The sequence below is a fragment of the Bacillus rossius genome, chromosome 1 (assembly GCF_032445375.1).
Source record: "Bacillus rossius redtenbacheri isolate Brsri chromosome 1, Brsri_v3, whole genome shotgun sequence".
Classification (NCBI taxonomy): Eukaryota; Metazoa; Arthropoda; class Insecta; order Phasmatodea; family Bacillidae; genus Bacillus; species Bacillus rossius.
In genome coordinates this window covers 338,820,546-338,838,797 of record NC_086330.1, presented here as the reverse complement: position 1 = coordinate 338,838,797, position 18,252 = coordinate 338,820,546, and the positions used below count along the sequence as shown (strand labels likewise).

The following is an 18,252-nucleotide window of genomic DNA, read 5'->3' as shown; positions in this document are numbered from 1 at the left end:
AAATTTGAACTTGTCTCATTCAAAATACTCTCATTGGCCAGCGATGCGCATCCATCCCAATGTTGATTCAATGATTGAAAGCATTTATGGAAGGGCCTTCAACTGCTCCGTCGTGGTCCTCTCAATGTCTGGAATGGTACCAAACGTTTTCATTTTAGCACGACCTATTTTCCCGGTCTCCGTTTCGCAAATAAATCTTATTGTTAACGCGTTGTTGGAAATCCATGGCTAGAGATACGGACATTTAGCGCATTCATTTAGTCAAAAGTTAGAATGCAAACATTCACACTCTCGCACTGTGTTCTTGATCGGACCGAAGTTATTTGGAAAAGCCCCTCTACGGCCACGAGCCAACGATGCCCAGCTAGGATGGAAGTAAGCGTATCAGGTAATGCCACTTAACAGGGATAAAAATGTATGTCACCATGAAATGAACCAATTGGAAAGCAAACACGGGTTGAGCACACCTATGACTTTGAGTTCTACCCTGGGGTCAGATGAATCCGCGAAAGTTCTGGGCCTCCATCCATGATGCGTGACAGACACGGTGAACACGACCTCACTCTTCCGGCCCTGACAACCAACTGACAAGTCACAGCTTGTTCAAACTTGACACTGACTATCTGAACGGATTAGACTGTCGGGCTTATAACTTCAAATAGATGTGGCGTCAGCAGCTGCTGCTATTAAAATTCATTCACCGTATTTTTTTTATCATACCTCGTATACGCGACAGTAAATAAATAAACATTGAAACTCTAACCGCTAAACAAGTGAATAACCAAACGTGTTTTGGATCCAAAAATCTGAAAGGAAGAAAGAAGATTCACTCATAATTAAAAAAAAAAACATCCAAGTATTAGAAACTGTTTTCATACGTATGCGTAGTTCGAGAGTTATAATGATCCTCATCTTAAAAATAGCCAAGTATGCACACGTGAACACAGGCGCGTTGCGTTGCCAGCACCGCGAACGAAATAAAGAGCAAAGAACGCAGCTCAGCTAGAAGTGTATTTATTTAGTGACAAGTGCCCGTAGCCAAGCTCGTAAAAAGAAGGTTCTCGCGCGGGCGACCAGAACGTGCTTCTGCGTTAACGATGATTAAGCGGCCGGGAAAGTGCGGGAGTAAACACCGACTGGTTGGAAATGGGTGATAAAAAAACAAACATACAAAGCAAAAAAGAAGGTAAAGCTGGTCTACAAAAAGATCGAAACGCACCAAATTCTTGGTTCAATGCCAAGTACTCAACGCATCCTTAATAAAAAAAAATGCTTCACCAAACATGTGAGGAATTTGTATGGCGGCGGCAGTTTTATCCTGAGTAAGCAACTCAACCGAGTTTCAAACAGTGTCGTAAAAATTATTGACTGAAGGTCACCACCACATTTATATTACAATGAACTGGAGTAATTTTGTGAAGCATGAAGGAGGAAGCTACTTTAGATCATATCATTGGCATAATAATTATTAAAAAGGAAATAAAAATTGTAACCCGTCGAGGATAACATTAGGGTAAATGCGGGATAGACGCCACAGCGGGAGTGATGCCACACTCAGCGTAGTTCTCAGTTCACTTACTAGATGGTGCGGTCATTGCTTCCATAGTATCCCGACAGATGGCACAGTAATCCTCTCGCAGTCAGAGGCGCTTCTGTGAACGAGTAAGAACTGCGCTGGCGTTTATTCACTCGTAAGTATTGTTTCTAGCTTTGAAATATTTTATATCTGTTCGTTTTTTTTTCATTTATTACACAAAAATTAAAATATATCTCAATATTATAGTTGTATGTGTTTGGTCCGTTGTTGGAACATACTATGGTAGTATATTTTGATATATCATCACTGTTAACACACTTTGGTGTAGTGTGGCGTCTTTCCTTAGATTTCGGGAGAGATGCCACAGCTTGTTATGGGGAGAGATGCCACATCGGCTATATAAAATCACGCCTAGGGAGGGATGCCACATTTTTTATATGACTTAATATTCTATGGAAAGAAGTCATAGTTAGTCAAAATTTGATGGATAAGCCTCGAAATATTTTCAACATGGATGAAAGTGGTATCCAGTTGACAAACAAACCAGGGAAGGTTTTGACAATGAAAGGTGCCAAGGATGTCCACATTTTGACTTTTAGTGCGAGAGGCGAAAACATAACTGTAATTGCATGTTGAAATGCAGAAGGAGTATTTCTACCACCAGTTCTTTTGATGAAAGGAGTGAATAAGAAGAAAGAATTCGTAGATGGACTCCCTCATGGATCAGATGTTTACATGAACCCAAAGTCGTCGTTCATAACCACAGAATTGTTTTTCAAATGGTTTGAGGAGAATTTCGTACCCCGGAAACCTCCTGGTAAGACTGTTTTGATTTTGGATGGCCATGCATCACATTACAACGCATTTGACATGTTGAGTCTGGCTGACAAGAATGATGTGATCATAGTATGTTTTCCTGGTCACACAACACAGGCTCTCCAGCCACTGGATCGTTCATTTTTTGATCCACTTAAGGTATATTACAACAACGAGGCCAAGGTGTGGATGCAACATCATAAGGACAGAAATATCACTAGATGTCAGGCTGGATATCTCATTGGCAAAGCCTGGGAGAAGGCAGCATCAGTTGGTAATGTAGTTGCGGGGTTCAAAGCAACATGAATATATCCCCTTAATCCCGACATTGTACCAGAGCACTTTTATGCAATATCTGATGCATCTGTTTCCACATTGACAACTATCAACACGCCACTTACTTCTAGCAGCCCTGTTTCATCAGCTTCCACAACTCATTCTACAGCACTTTCAGCTGCCATTCCATCAACATTTCGAGCCTCAAATCCAACCCTATCAGGATCTTCCACATTTGTTTCGACAACTTCAACCCCTGAAAGTGAATCTCTCCATACACCAACGAAATATCTTCATGAGGTTAGTCCCGTGCCAAATGCTCCAGTTTCTCTCAGCAAGAAAAGAAAACAATCTGCAGCAGTTTTGACATCGCCAGAACACATTCAGAAATGCAAAGATTCCAAAGAGAAGAAGCAAAATAAATTAGAAAGCCAACTCAACACCAATAAACGTAAGAAGAAGGTACCAAAGAAGAAAAGTAAACATGCGAAAGTCGAAGAAGCAAGTGATGTTTACAAATTTGGTATCAACGAGGCACTTGCTACAAGTGAAGATGATGTGAGTACCAACAATTCTGTAGAATGCTGGGAAAATTACTACACCACCAAAGAGAAGGCAGACTGGATTCGGTGCGAGGTGTGCCACAAGTGGCTCCACGAGTCATATACGATGTATGGGCCCATGTGCAACACTTTCGGAAGAGAAGTGAAATGACATGACGTGAATAAATTAAAAGAAAATCACGTGAGGCATCTCTCCCGATTTCCGTGGCATCTCTCCCTTAGCCTGTGGGAGAGATGCCCAAAAATAACTTTCATTGTTATTTTTTTATTGGGTTTTTTAATTATGTTTTTATATTTTAATATTTTATCACAGTGAGTACACTTCTCTAAAATTATTTGAGAATTTTTATAATGTATTAAAAATAATTTTTTAGAATTTGTGATTTTTTTCAAAATGTGTGGCATCTCTCCCACAATTATCCTAAGCATTGTTCGAAAGATAATATCAAGCAGTTTATTATATTAAAGTTTTTCATGCACAAAATAATAAGGAAAATCTACAGTTAATCATATTACTGTTTTGTTAGAGTTTTAATTGCTTATGCCATACATAAATAGGTACCTTTCAAATCGCAATTTTCGTATCACACAGGAGCTGAAAAGTAAACCACAATTGTTTGTGTGTAAAACAAACAAGAAATACATTCACCGATAGTCAATTAACAAAAAAAAACCTCCAGTGAAATTATTTACCATAATAATAGTTAACTTATCAATTTAACATTTGCATGAAATTATGGCGTTGGATTTGTTACAATTGGACTCCATTAAAAAAAACTGCGTGAGCTAAATAATTTTTTTTGTTAGTTTTATTAGATGAAGAAGAAATAAAGGTCTCTACAAATTAAATGATCAAGATGAATATACAAGATGGGACAAAAGTCACGAAGGGGTTATAACTGGTAATAAAGTTTTTATTTTTCATTAGTTTACATTGATTTTTCGCAGACTTAAAGACCAAGGTTTTGAGATTGTTTACACTTATGTGTGGAATATAATCTCAGGTAGGTGTCCGCTATTAAGGGCCCCACAGGTACGGGCTCTATGTAGCACATGATTCATGAAAGGGATCAACATTTCTGGTCCGAGTGTCCGTATTTCTGCACGAATATTGTCCTCGTCTTTGTCCCGCGTCGTGGTAAGACGCTCACTGAACCATGTTGTCTGAAGCGTTGAAACAAGCGACGGATCATGAATTCTGTTTGTCCGGTCCTGAAGTTGAAATGGTGGCGATATGCTCGTTGTGAGAGAACAATTCATTGACCTCTGGTTTTCAAAGTAAAGCTCTTCGGGGCTGAATTTCCCCATGGTCAATCTTCCGTTCTTCCTTTGTTTTAATCTGAAACAAAAGAAAGGAGAAGAAAATAATTTATCACCAAACAAATTATTACGAATTGTATTCCACACATAACTGTAAACAATCTCCCATCCTTGGTCTTTAAGTCTGTGAAAATAAATTAAAACTAATAATAAATAAAAACGTTATTCTCATTTAGCTTATAACCCCCTTAGTGATTTTTGGCCCACCTTGAAATTGTTTTCCAAAGCATTTTTTTTAATAGGCACTTATTATTGTGCTATCCTGCCACGATTTCACAGTCATTATTACAAATATCATAATTTTTTGTACCTCTGTCTGACTAAAATTTATGAAATACTAGAAAAAAAACAATCTCATGATTAGAGATCAGAAAAATTCACGTAGTCATATGGTGATATGTTAAAATTCAAATTAATATGTTATTGGCTCGTTGTTTACCTGTAGTATTTTGGGTGAATGAGAGACCATCAACCAAAGAACCATTGACTTACAAAAAAGCAATAAAAGAAAAGGAAATTGCGTTAACAGTACGCTTAATCTACGGAATAGTGCCTGCTACACTACGGCTGATTTCAGTTATGTACCTAGGGATTCCTATGTCTTTAAACATGTGATAGTTTACGGAACATTTATTCAGTGAAAAAAATGCAGAATGTTTGCTCACTGAAGAAAAAAAATGTGACGAGCAGAAATAGTGGATTCTCTGAGTAGGTCTTCATATTTATGCATTTCTGTTTTTTTTTTAGTCTAGAATTTATTCTTCCAACTCTAAAAAAGTTTGAAACACATCGACAAAGTAATGTTTACATTCGCAAAGCGGTCTGCTTCGGTTGAGACGTCATTTTATTTTGAAAGAGTGACTGGTCTTTAAATTTGATGCCACTGTAGACATCACAAGCATACAATTAATGTTAATATACTGTCAAAAAGTTTGCTTATTTAATTTTAATATATAAAGTCAGTAATATGTATTTTTAAATGTAATTAATTATTATAAACATATTTAATTAATGAGTATAAAGGATAATTTTAAACACAAACAACTCGTACGTACGAGACCCCCCCCCCCCCCCCCCAAACGTTCGTGAATTATAAATTACACAATTTCATTATCAGCTACCTAATACATTTGCGCTTTTTTTCTTTCAGAAAGGTTTTTAGACTAGCCTGGGAGACAATTTTTAAGATTTATTGTGTGTTTTAAACATTATTTTCCTAAAAAAAAATTCAGAAACACTATTTCAGGCCGGCCACTATCTAGAAGATTCACGATACAAGCTTGTGTACAGGAAGTAATGTTTTTGCCTCCATACACTCTTCCTTAATTTCCTCAAGCGCCCTTCTTTTTTTTTTTGTATAGGCAACTGTACAAAACTTTGCTCCTAGGTTTGCACCAATAACGCTACAGGTCCACCACTTAATAGTTCCATGGTTGCACGCATGTAGAGGCACCAGAATACCGCACGAAAGTTTAGCGTTAAGTGCGTAAAGGCGATGGGGCAGGTGATAAGCATGTCAATGACGCCTTTAGCGCTACCTGGCTTTTTTAACCTAAATTGTGAAAACATGCCAGATCAAAAATTATAATATAGACTTTTTCTAATATATATTTGCACTATTATGCAATAAACACATTAAGTTATCGAATGAGACCACAAGAGACACTTTTTTTCCTGTCGAGATAACATTAGTTCGTTAGAAGTAATAACAGTTAAGGGGGTAGTTTCCTATAATTCATTAAGTTTCTATGATTATGATTTTAAATAAATTTATAATATTATTATGGTTTCTATAATTTTGATGAAACAAATTTTTCATTGATTAATGATTTTCTAGAAATAAAATGGTTTTACCACAAACGCTACATATGAAAGTGATATCCAAACACCCGATTGCATTTTCATAGTACATATAAATACGCATTTATTGAATTTATAAAACCATTTACAAACAAATAAACCGCGAATTAATTATAAAATAAAATTTAAACCTTAGACAAAAACGAGGAAATAATATAAACAAAAATAAAATAATTCAGGCACATTAATGTCAATCTTATACCTATACTGTGACAATTCGGCAAGTTTTGTTTAGCGGGTTGCAGAACTGTAGAGTACGCAACGACATTTTTGCCTCTACCAACCTAACAACTGTCTCGTCAATTGGTTAATGATCGCGCTGATATATATTCTTCTTCTGCGCATGACTCCATGATTGAATTAAAGCTTTGCCAATGTAAATGTAACAATCGGCTGTAATAATCACTGGCACAACTATTCGTTCACGCATTCAAACGGACCCATGCATTTGTTAGAGTTATTGAACATATAGTAGCAATTTAACGTAGTAGCTACATTCTTTTGCGCAATGAATTATAAACGCCCAATGATATTATTCATTGAAACTCAGCAATAAAAAGTTATTACTAGATTGTATAACCTAAAGAAACTATAGTTAGGCTATATGTTCCAATTACTGGATACACGATTATATTGCGAATTATTTATGCTACAGGCTAGACTCAACTGTCCTATACACAATAAACCATTTAAGACTGACAGAAGTCATAGGCTTTTTTTTTTTCATCCTTTGGGCTTGGTTGTACATGTGTAAATGGGTCAACAATTCTTCGCCTTTTAAAATTTTATACAGGTAAACGCATGCTTCAAATCGTCTTTGATTCATAATGAGTTTTACGAACTCTTCTTGCTTGTAGCCGCAATTTTTTTTACCGTTCTACTGAATATTAACATTGCAGAGAAAAAGGAGGGTAGAGGGCACAAAAAAAAATCATCTTTGCGCAGCTAGCGCGCGCAATCTACCCGATCATTAGTTCATGGTCTCGTGCCGACGTGGCAGCGGGAAACATTGCGACGCTTCTTTTTTTTTTACTTTCCCTCCCCTCCCTTACTTTCCCAAAATAGCGTCGGGTTCTCGACGACCGAGCACGAAGGACCCCGAGGTTCCGTGGCACAGAGTGCACCCCCCCCCCCCCCCCCGGCCTTCCCAAACAAACTCTCAATTCCCGCAGACGGAAGAGCGGGGAATTTGATGCCCCGGAGTAATTCCCGTTTAGTCCGGGCCGTTACCCGGGGCGCCTTAGGAAAAGGAGGTGAATTTGGGAAGAAAAGGGGGAGGTGGAAGGTGGGTGGTGGGGGAGGTTCTGGAAAGGTATAAGTCTGCGGAAGGGAAAACCTAGAGAGAGAGCGTCTGGAGTATGAGGGCGACCGACCGAACTTGCAAAGTCTCCACGATAAGCCCTCGGTAACTTAATGAATCACGGTGGAGGCACGGAAGGGCCCCTGGGTTGTAGGAGGAAGAACCCTTGGTTGCCTTGGGAAGGGAAAAAGGGAGGGGGGGGGGGCGAGGAGACGCAAACGCTTCTCTTCCTGTTTTCAACGTGACCCCCTCCTGGTTCGTCCACCAAGCGTCTATCGTCCCCTCCTCCGACACGAGAGAGTTTTCTCTGCACTCACTTCACTGCGTCGACCCTGGTCCGAGAGCGGGTAGACGGAGTAATGCAACGAGGGAATCAATTTCATTCGGCCGCGGCCCACAAATATTTACAGCTCTTTTTTTTTGCGCGTGAATTGGTACTCTTTGAACGGGGAAAAGATGTTAAATATTTTCACCTAAAATCCAGGCCTCTTCTTAAATTTACGGCGTAGCGGTAATTTGGTAATCATTTTAAGAAAAAAATTTTTTGGTTACACATGCAATATGAAGGAGAACATAACCTTCAGACCGGGGAGTTAAATAAAATGATACTGATGATAGCACTAATTAAACTAATACAACAAGAATTCATGCAGGAAACGTAATAGGTAGGTACTAAGTTCACACCATCTTTGAACATTTTTCTTGTCATTAATATTATTCAAGAATTATTTCCCAATGGCGCTCTTCCATTTTATGTTTCGGCAATTCTTTTCAAACCAGGCAAATACATGTTATATAACATACATGTTATATAAATGTTATATAATAGCGGATAAAGTCTCGCAAGTGTCAATCATGGTCAATAGCGTGACAGTTTACATATCGCATATTGCGTTAATACCTGTTGACGAAAGTTTCTACCAAAACAAAATTGTAAAAGAACTATCGTAATGAATCAACATAAGTATCTTTCAATTTTTAATAATGACAAGAAAATGATATGACCAAAGTGTTAATGTAATATAAAACAATTTCTATATTTTCAATGGATTGCTACTTAAACAAGGACGTTATCGTTTATGTACGTTTTATTATTATTCAGAACATTAGCAACATTTTCATACTTAAAAACATGTCAATAGGTTCATTAGAATGCTGTTTGGGCGTGTGTCGTAATTAATTCTGAAAGTATGACTTAAGCACAACTTCAAAAAATGTTTATTTAATCGTGAACAGGTTACAGATCAGTAGAGATTCGCTGGGCATCCGTCTCGTGGAAATGAAATTCACACAACAATCAACTAAAGGTAATCTAAATTCACGGAGTTGTATTTTGCGGTAGTTGCTGGAGAATTTTTAACCACAACCCTTACAAACTTTTATTTGCTAAGAATATTTTTCAAGCGTGCGCACTTGTTTCGCGTGGATGTGTTCAAATCAGCGACCGTCTTAGTTGCTGTTAGCGATCTTACACTCGAAGATCTACATCAATTTAGACCCAGCTTTCGCCGCGCGGTGTCAGCGACGAGATCTCTGCGATCATTAGCGCAACCAGCGTGTCTTGTGCGCGTGACAGCTGTTTGGGCGTGAACAACTGTTCTAGCTCAACCTGTCACAAGAAATATGTACAGTACAGTAAAGCTTCCTCAACACCCAGAGCAGTGATAGTCAACTTCGCTATCTACAGTGCCGGATATCATTTTTTGAAATTAGTGAGAGTAGCAGGACAGACACAAATTACTATCAACACAAATTTAACTTACATTGTTTAATGCCTACATGATTGTTTTTTTAAGACAAACAACAATAATTCTTATATTAATTTGGGTAAGTAATAAACATCCGAAACAAACTATTTTTATTGCTAAATGAATACGTAAAAAAACTGAAAACTTTGTGATTCTTAGAGGAACCAAATTTTTTTGACGCCAAAAATGCAGTAGACATTGCTAATTCCACACTGCATAGGACCAGTCGGGATAGAGTGTCATGATTTCTAATAACATGTCTTCGAAACTCAACTTTGACGGCTCTGACGATAAAATGTTACTATTATAGCCCGTGTATTGCAAGGGCAGACTGAGATGATTATAAACATCATTCTGTTTTAAATAATGGTGTATGTGTGTGTATATATATTGCGGCCACCGTTAGCACATTTTTTCCAAAGTTTCTACCTACGTACAAAACGAACGATAACTGCACCAGGGCAGAGCGTGTGACCAGACAGCATTAAAAATTACAATTCATTAATTTTGTCTCCGAGTTGCGTCAAGAGGTTTTAAACATAAACCAAGTGCTACGAAACATGCTGTTATTTGCAGAAGATCCTCCCAAAATTCGAAAATAACATATGCTATGGAACTGTCGACCGTTTGTTGGGCAAGCATCGGGGGAAAAAAACCGCGGGTTCACTGACCTCCAGGATAGACTCTACGATCCCTCTGCACGCTCGGGCGAACGTAACCTGTTCATTGGCTGCTGACTTGTGAGGCTTCAAGACTGGACAACTTTTGATTCGATGCCTCTTTGACCGAGGGTGTCTAATTGGCCCACAGTCCCCCATATTAACAGTGAACTAATATTGCAGAAGCAGCACAAATGCACAATTATTTGAATTTGAGCATATTACGAAATTAATCCGCGAATTTTTTTCTGTTACTGTTATCTATTTAGTTATGCCATTTGGCAGCCAGTACGCCCGTCATGTTATGTCGTGTCAATCATCCCCAATTGGGAGGATCATCCAAAGAAGGAAGGCGGCTTCGGAAACGGTGGAATTCAATCGAGTTGCTGGTTCCATGCTGGTCTCAAACGGCCGACGTTTTTTCCAGAGGAGGGCGCCGCCGCCGCGTACGATCACAGTAGCCTGCTGGAGGCGGCGGACATGGGAGCCGGCGCCGGCGACAGAGGTGAGCGACGACTACGGGTGGAGGGCGGGGCGTCCCGGCGGTGCTTTCTGTGCGTGCTGTGAGACTCTTGTGAACCGTCCTGCTTCAGCAATCAATGGAACGCAAATATTTTACGTGCTTTCTCGCTTGTCTCGTTGAAGGAGCGCGGAGATTTTTGGTCTCAAGAGTATTTAAGGGCTCGTGTGGGATTTCTTGTGTTGTCCAGCTTGAGGGGATGTGAAGAATTTGTGTCTTGTCCTGCTTAAGCAAATGGATGGAAAATTGGAGATTCGTGTACTGTTCTGTTTGACTGGAGGAGGAAATGTGCTGTCCTGATTGGAGGAACTGAGAGAAATTTTTGAAATGTCCTGCTGCTTCAGAAATGGAGGTAATGTGACTGTTGACACGGTGTCCTGCTTTTGTAATGGAAGGAGTGTGGAGATTTGTGTCAGGATTACTTTAGCAGTTTTGGGATAGTGGAGATTTGTATTTTACCCTGCTTGAACGATGTAGGGGATGTGCAGGATTTTTGCTGTCCTGCTTGATTCGTGGAGGGAATGTGAAGATTTACGAAGTGTGATCAGACATTGTGGTGAGTGAATTTTTACAGCAGAGACTGCTGACGCTACATCTGTTTGAAGTAATAAGCCCTATACCTGATCTGTTGAGTTAGTCAGTGTCAAGTCAGAAAAGTCGGGACTGATCAGACGGCTTCCAGAGCCGGAAGAGTCGAGGTCGTGTTTACCTTGTCTGTCACGCACCTTGAAATTTGCGGATTCGTCTGGCCTCAGGGTAGAACTCAAAGTCATAGGTGTGACCAACCCGTGTTTGCATTCCCATTCGTAGATTTATTAGCGAGAACATTTTTATTCTTGTTAATTAGCACTAACTGACTCTCTTACTCCTTTCGTAGCTGGAAATCGTAGTCTCATGGTTGTAGAGGGGCGTGTCCAAATAACTGCGGTCCAATCAAAAACACAGTGCGAGAGTGTGGAGGTTTGCATTCTTACTTGTGACCAAATTAATGCGCGAAATTTCCGTATCTCTTGTCATGAATTTCGAACAATGCGTTAACATTAATTATGGTTTCTGAAACGGAGACCAGAAAAATGGGGTTTTATAAAAGGAAAAACATTTTGACTCCGTTCCCGACACTGAGATTAATTAGCTGAAGGCCCTTCCGACAAACCTTCCAGAAATGCTTCCAATCATGGAATCAACCTTGGAATAGGTGCGTATCGCTAGCCAAGGAGAGAATTTTAAAGGAGAGTAATTCAAATTTGATGTAAGCTTATTACTACTTTGTTCGTAATACAATCATTCACCTCATTGTTTGGTCACAACTCGTATGTTAGGACAGCCTGAGTTTTTAAGGGATCGTGGATGTTTGAGTGCTGTCCCCCTTCAGCAATGGAAAAAAAGGGGTGGGGGTGGAGATTCGTGCTTTTCTTCTTGACTCGAGGAGGAAATGTGGACACAGGGCCGTTTATAGGTCAGAGTTCACCCCTCATCGTCGAGATGAGCAGTTAAGCCTATTTGTTCATTCATTCTACCGTAACTGTTGAAATGTACCTATTTGATTATTATTCTCGTGTATGTCGACAACAAGTCCGAAAAAAATTTGGCATGTATTTCTGCATAGTAAGACGCCCTGTGGTTAATATCAGAGTCAGTCGTAGACAGTGAGGAATCGAAACGTCAGCTTGCAGGAAACGTTTTTTATCCCATAATTTGTTCACGAGTCACACACCCACTAACCGCTTGGACCTTACGTGTGGCTGTTTTCAAGGCCACTCATAAGGACAGCATACTTACGCTCGCGTTTGCACGGCTGTTGAAACTGCGTGGCACAAAATACTCGAGACGAGTTTATCAGCGTGGCCAGCCAGGCAAGTTGTGATAATGTCATGGGATTTTGCTTGAGTGCAGCGAAGTAGGTATACAGACCTCAAACCGGAAGTGGATAGGATAATGAGTGGCGCGGGAGTTCTGCTGTGATTCCTTGTGTCAGTGCTTTTTAAACTGATGCAGGCGCCGATGAAGTTACCAATTGTTAGAGGTTAGTTCACACTCGTTTACGTGTACATAGACGTGTTGCTAAGAAAACACGGGGTTAATATGTATGTAAATGCAGCAGCCATACTTTACCACTCAATCATTCACACACGACTATGTTTACGATATCGGAAGAAATAGTTAAGTTAAATTATAAATCCTTAAAAAGTTATAAATGTGTTCATTCCTATATAAAAATTTAATCTTTTAATTTTTTTCTCTCAGATATGCTTTCAAAATTTATAATTAAACAACTTAACTTCATACTTCATACTTTCTGCTCACTTGTCATTGGCTAATGAGAATGCACACGGAGCGCAAAAAAAAAAAAAGTTACAATTTCCCGACTGTCTATTCGTAAAAACATATTCCCAATGGTTCACAAAACTTACATGGTGATCACAAACAGCGCTGTCTAAACATGTACGTAGTTGCGTTACGGCTTACGGCTTTTTTTCTCGGTGAACAAAAAACCTTCGCACCAGGGAATTGACAGAATATCGACGAAGGGTTAGATTTGGACGGCAACGAGTGATTGCCATTTAATTGTTTTTTATGTAACAATTTCGTACCAGCCGATTTCCATGATATAGTCAATTACGTTACCAGTTTAACTAAAAAAAATCTAAGTATATAATGATATATGCGCTATTTTATAGTTACGGTACAGGAACATTTAATAAAAAAAAGCTTTATTTTACCAAGCAAACCAAATTAAATTAAAATAACATTTTTTATCATCTATAACAACTAAGAATTTTAAGCTATCAATGACATGGTATAGGTATTACTAACGTAAAATTTACTCAAAAGAAACTGAAATGACTACACTCATTATTTGTTTGTAGATGAATTTTTATAGTATCAGACAGAGTCAATGAAAAAGCCATCATATAATGGGAATTCCAACACGAATTTCAGGAATTTAAAATAATCCATTTGCCTGAAAAAAAAGAAGTGTAAAATATCTAAGCAATCGAGAAATCTAATGGAAAAATCTGATCTACGGGGCAATATGTGATGCTTTTTACTCAATTTTATACAAGCGGCTATTTCATTTCAGAGCTAGCTCGTATAGCTTATCAAATTCGGGCAGATTAAAAGGATTACATTCCACGCGCGCCAGCTTAGTACTAATAAACATTATGAGTATTGCGCTTTGTTTTTTTAATACCAATTGTACTCTTAAACGGTAGCTACGGTTTGACCTGTTGATTTAAGAATGAGGGGACACAGTTTCCACGAATTAATTACCACTACGTTAAGTGAAAATATTTCTGTAAAAACTCTATCATCTATCGGCCACTAAAAAATTCAAGTGATTTATGATTTTATCACTTTACCTAATACAGCAAGATTAAGCAATTCCAAAACAAACATTTATGTAATAATCGCTCCTGCGAAAATTTTAAAATATCGAAATTAATGTAATCTATAATTTTACATTTAAATGCAAAACAGAGGGTTATTTAAAAGAAAATTTATTGCAAACCACGAATATCAGTGAAGCTTTAAAATTCTCATGGGGTTTTTAACAATCATGAAAGGCGAGACTAACAGGCAATGCAAATGAGAAAAAAATTCAATGTTATTTAATAGTGATCAAACAACATGGCTTCCTATAAAACACAAAATCTTCGTCAAGAAGAAGTAAACGATTTTTGTAGCCTAAACTCATGGTTATAAGCTTATTTTTAAAGGTTTAATGTAAAACAATTGACTGCAATACACTGTAAGAAATTTTTGTATTTTTACAAAGATAATCACTGGAAACCGAGTTGCCAACGATATCACTTGTAAAACTGAAAGTCAGGTCTTTGTATCATATTCAATTTTACAAAGCGCTGCCTTGTAGTTTTACAAGTGATATCGTTGGAAACTGGATTTCCAAGGCTCCCATTGTGAGAATTACAAAATTTTCTTTACAGTGTAGTAATTTTGTAATAAATAATGTTTTTCGTATGTGTTTTGTATATAAAGATCAGTAAATAAAATATTTTATTTTACATTTATGTGCTTTCATGAATATATTATAATTAAATAAATTTATATGTCATTAGTTACAAGCGTGTGGCAAAAAAGTCTAAGTTATAGGATGATTAAATATATGACCTTATTTATAGTAGTAAACAATAATGAAACACGTCACACCTGTACCTACACATTTTATTATAACGCTAAAATCATATACGCTAATGAGTCAAAACGTAACCACCATATTTTAGCCTTAAATTTTTGATGAACTCTGATTGTATGTTTTTCAGGGGTATTCGCAAAAATCAATAAGATACAGGCTTGACTAAACTTATTTCAAACACGAACTTGCAAGTCATCTGGAACTATAATGGAAATGGAATTTATTCAGGTAGCTATATTATTCGTTGAGATGTCCGAAAATATAATTCAATTCATAAGGCTGGGTTATTTAAATTTTTAAAAGAAATGCAAGAGTGTATAAAGGTAACGCACAACAAACGTAAGAGAATTACGATAGTTTACGAAACACGCAAGTCGCAAGACTTCATCAAAACTACAAATCGAAACTATGAAACCGTATAAAAAAATTGTTAGAGAGCCTTTCAGTATTCACCAGAGATGTCTAACATCTAAACTCGGTAACGAGCAAACGCATGTGTTCTAAGGTCGCAGATACAGTTATAATACAAAACTCGGGCCTCTGACATGAAATTTAACGTAGAATTATTAAAAATAACTTCGAGGGTAATAATTACATTTCAATTACATTTCTGAACCTGAATCACGGATAGTTTCCGCACCCGCCACTAGAATTCGCTGCCGGAGCAGCTACGTCGACTATCAAATCATTCGAATTGCAGTGCAAAATTTTAAACTAAGTACATAATAAAACGCCTCCGATAAAAGCGAAAAAGACTTGAACAAATATTAAACCTCGGCTTTGAACCTGACATGTTAAAATACTACTACTCATCTTGTTAAAATTAATTATGCAGATAATACTGTAAAGTTCCTCTAAGTTATTTGACTTTCGTTCGCGTCATCCGCCACAGATGGCGGCACTGTGGTTACACATTTCCGTTCCGTCGCATTCACGAAGTTACTCCCACTAAACCCCGTATTCTGTGATCTAAGATGATACTCATCAAAAATTTATACAGCTGGGTTCTTTTCATTCATGATGTTCTTAAAAATTCTTCGTAATTTAATAATAAAGATAATTTTTCGATTTTATGTGCGATAGTTTAATGATGGAAACGGGATGAGTGTACTAAAAAAAGTAGTCATAGCCTTTTATACACATTAAGATTAATTTTTTAAACGTTTTCGAAACACATCATTTCAATTAAGAAGTTGGAGACGCAAACCAAAACACAGAAAATTGAAAGATGACCGATGCTTGTGTTGCGTTTATGCGTCTCGCGTTGTTTAGAAACCCATTCTTGCAACTTTATGCTTCTCTATACTTTTTGCGTATCCCGCGTGGTTCATGAACCCGGCCCATCAGTGGCATTTCAAGTCTCTGCGGGGTTATGGGACATTTACATTTGTTACTAGGCCCTAGGCTATTTACTTTTGTTGCGGCGCCCTGGGCCATTTAATTTTGTTGCGCATCTCTGGGCCATTTACTTTTGTTGAGGGGTTCTGGGCCAATTACTTTTGTTGCGGGGCCCTGGGCCTTTTACTTTAGTTGAAGGGTCCTGGGGCATTTACTTTTGTTGAGGGGACTTGGACCGTTTACTTTAGATGCGGAGCCCTGGGCTATTTAATTTTTTTTTTTTGCGGGGTTCTGGGTCATTTACTTTTGTTGCGAGCCCCTGGGCAATGAACTTTAGTTTTGGGGCCCTGGGCCATTTAATTTTGTTGCGAGTTGTTGCTAGTTCTGGGATAGGTAATTACGTTTTTTGCACGACCTTCTGCCACTTACTTTTGCTGCAGGGCTTTGGGCCGTTTACCTTTGTTGAGAGGCCCTGGGTCATTTACTTTGGTTTTTGTAGGGCAAAGGCCATTTACTTTGGTTGAGGAGCCTTGGGCCATTTTTTTTGTTGCGGGTTCTTGGCCATTTATTTTTGTTGCAAAGTCCCAGACCGTTTTTTATTGATTAGGGCCTTAGGCCATTTACTTTTGTTTAGGACCTTGGGCCATTTACTTTTGTTGCGGGGCTCTTATATTTTGTAGAGGTGCCTAATTGAGGGTGGAGGGAGGGCTCATGAAACATCCTCCAGAGAAAATAGCAGTTCAGAAGCCATCCTTTGGAAGAAAAAAAAAATTCTTTAAAACCAAGGGTGCAAATCTGTAGAATTCTGAATGGGGCATACGTCACCTAGCAGTGGGGACCTGCACGGCAAGAGAGTTTTGCGCGTGGGTTTTAACCGACACGCATCACCTCTGGATAGGATTTTCGTGTGTTGTATACTGCCTACATTTTGGCCTAAATGCACATAATAATCAGAAATCTTTAGACTGTATACCGATAGTTTTGCATTATAAGTATATAGTTACGACGTTTACGTATTTTAACCCCGTTTAAAATTCACGACTTTGCAAGCGCAAGCGGACCCCTCAGTGAGGAACTTCTTAATCCCAGGGGGGGAGGGACTCCTACCTACCCCCCCCCCCCCTTCCACGGGATCAACGCCTATTGCAACGTTTATAATCCAGCCTATACCTTAAATTTTGAAATTGGTTTGTTGTTTTTTCCTTCAGAAAATTGCGATATTCTTATTAAAATTCGATTATATTATGTTCTCGTTGTTAGATGAATAGGGATATGGAGTTTAATGACCAACAGTTTGCGTCGGTGATGAGAGGGCTGGGGCGGTCGCCGGTCTGGCCCGGCGCTGGAGCCGCACCCTGGATCCAGAGACTCCAGTCTCGTGTCTCCTGCAATGAAGGGCGGACGCCCCACACCCTAGCTGGTGTTCCGGACGGGTGTTTCTCGGCCCAGCCTCCCCGACGACGGCCAAGATTAATTACTTCCCTGCGCGGCGAGTGTCGGAGTACGAGTCGGGAAACCCGCGAACAGCCGGTGACTTGCAGCGGCCACAAGGCAACCGAGGCAAAAAAAAAAAAAAAATGTTCCGTATTGTTTTTACAACTCTGCCCATGCCATACGTGACTACGCCTTCAGATTTCTTGATGTGAGGGTGGTTTGACGTGGTGGACACAGAATTTTTTTTGTTGTGGTTTTTTTGGGGGGAATAGGGGACTTGATAAAATAAAATATGAACACGTGTAATTAGATTTACAATAACAAACTGGCATATGGACCTCCAGTAGTACCCGTAGGTGAAGTGGCTTCTCACACAGTTTATGTGCTGTCTTCACTGATATTTTGCAATTTTTTTTTTCTTTTCAAAACTTCTATTTCCTTCACCTTTCCCTTGAGACCGCCACTGGTAGCTTTACTTTGATGCACTAGGCAGGATGTCCGTCTGTGAAACTGTCTCGCCGAACGAACGGCCAGAACGAGGCACTAGAAGATCCCCAAATGTTTTGTGAAATCATGAAGCACCAACGAGGCGAGGTAGAGCAGTCCGATGCACGCAGGCTTTCGGCGCAAGGCACTCTGCGTTCGTGTCCCGGGTAGGTCAGAAGTGAAAGTTTGCAACGTCTAAATTTGGTATGAAATGTCGTTTTGGTAACAAACGCAGGCAA

At 38.9% G+C, this 18,252-nt stretch overlaps 1 protein-coding gene across 1 annotated transcript in view; it reads left to right on the top strand.

Annotated features, from left to right (window-relative positions):
* The window catches only part of LOC134528114 (pituitary homeobox homolog Ptx1), a 204,037-nt gene that overhangs the window by 25,836 nt on the left and 159,949 nt on the right, over window positions 1-18,252 (top strand). The window contains exon 2 of the mRNA XM_063361392.1: window positions 10,507-10,584. Within this exon, the coding sequence (XP_063217462.1) occupies window positions 10,507-10,584 (78 nt within the window). The remainder of the gene's footprint in view (window positions 1-10,506; window positions 10,585-18,252) is intronic.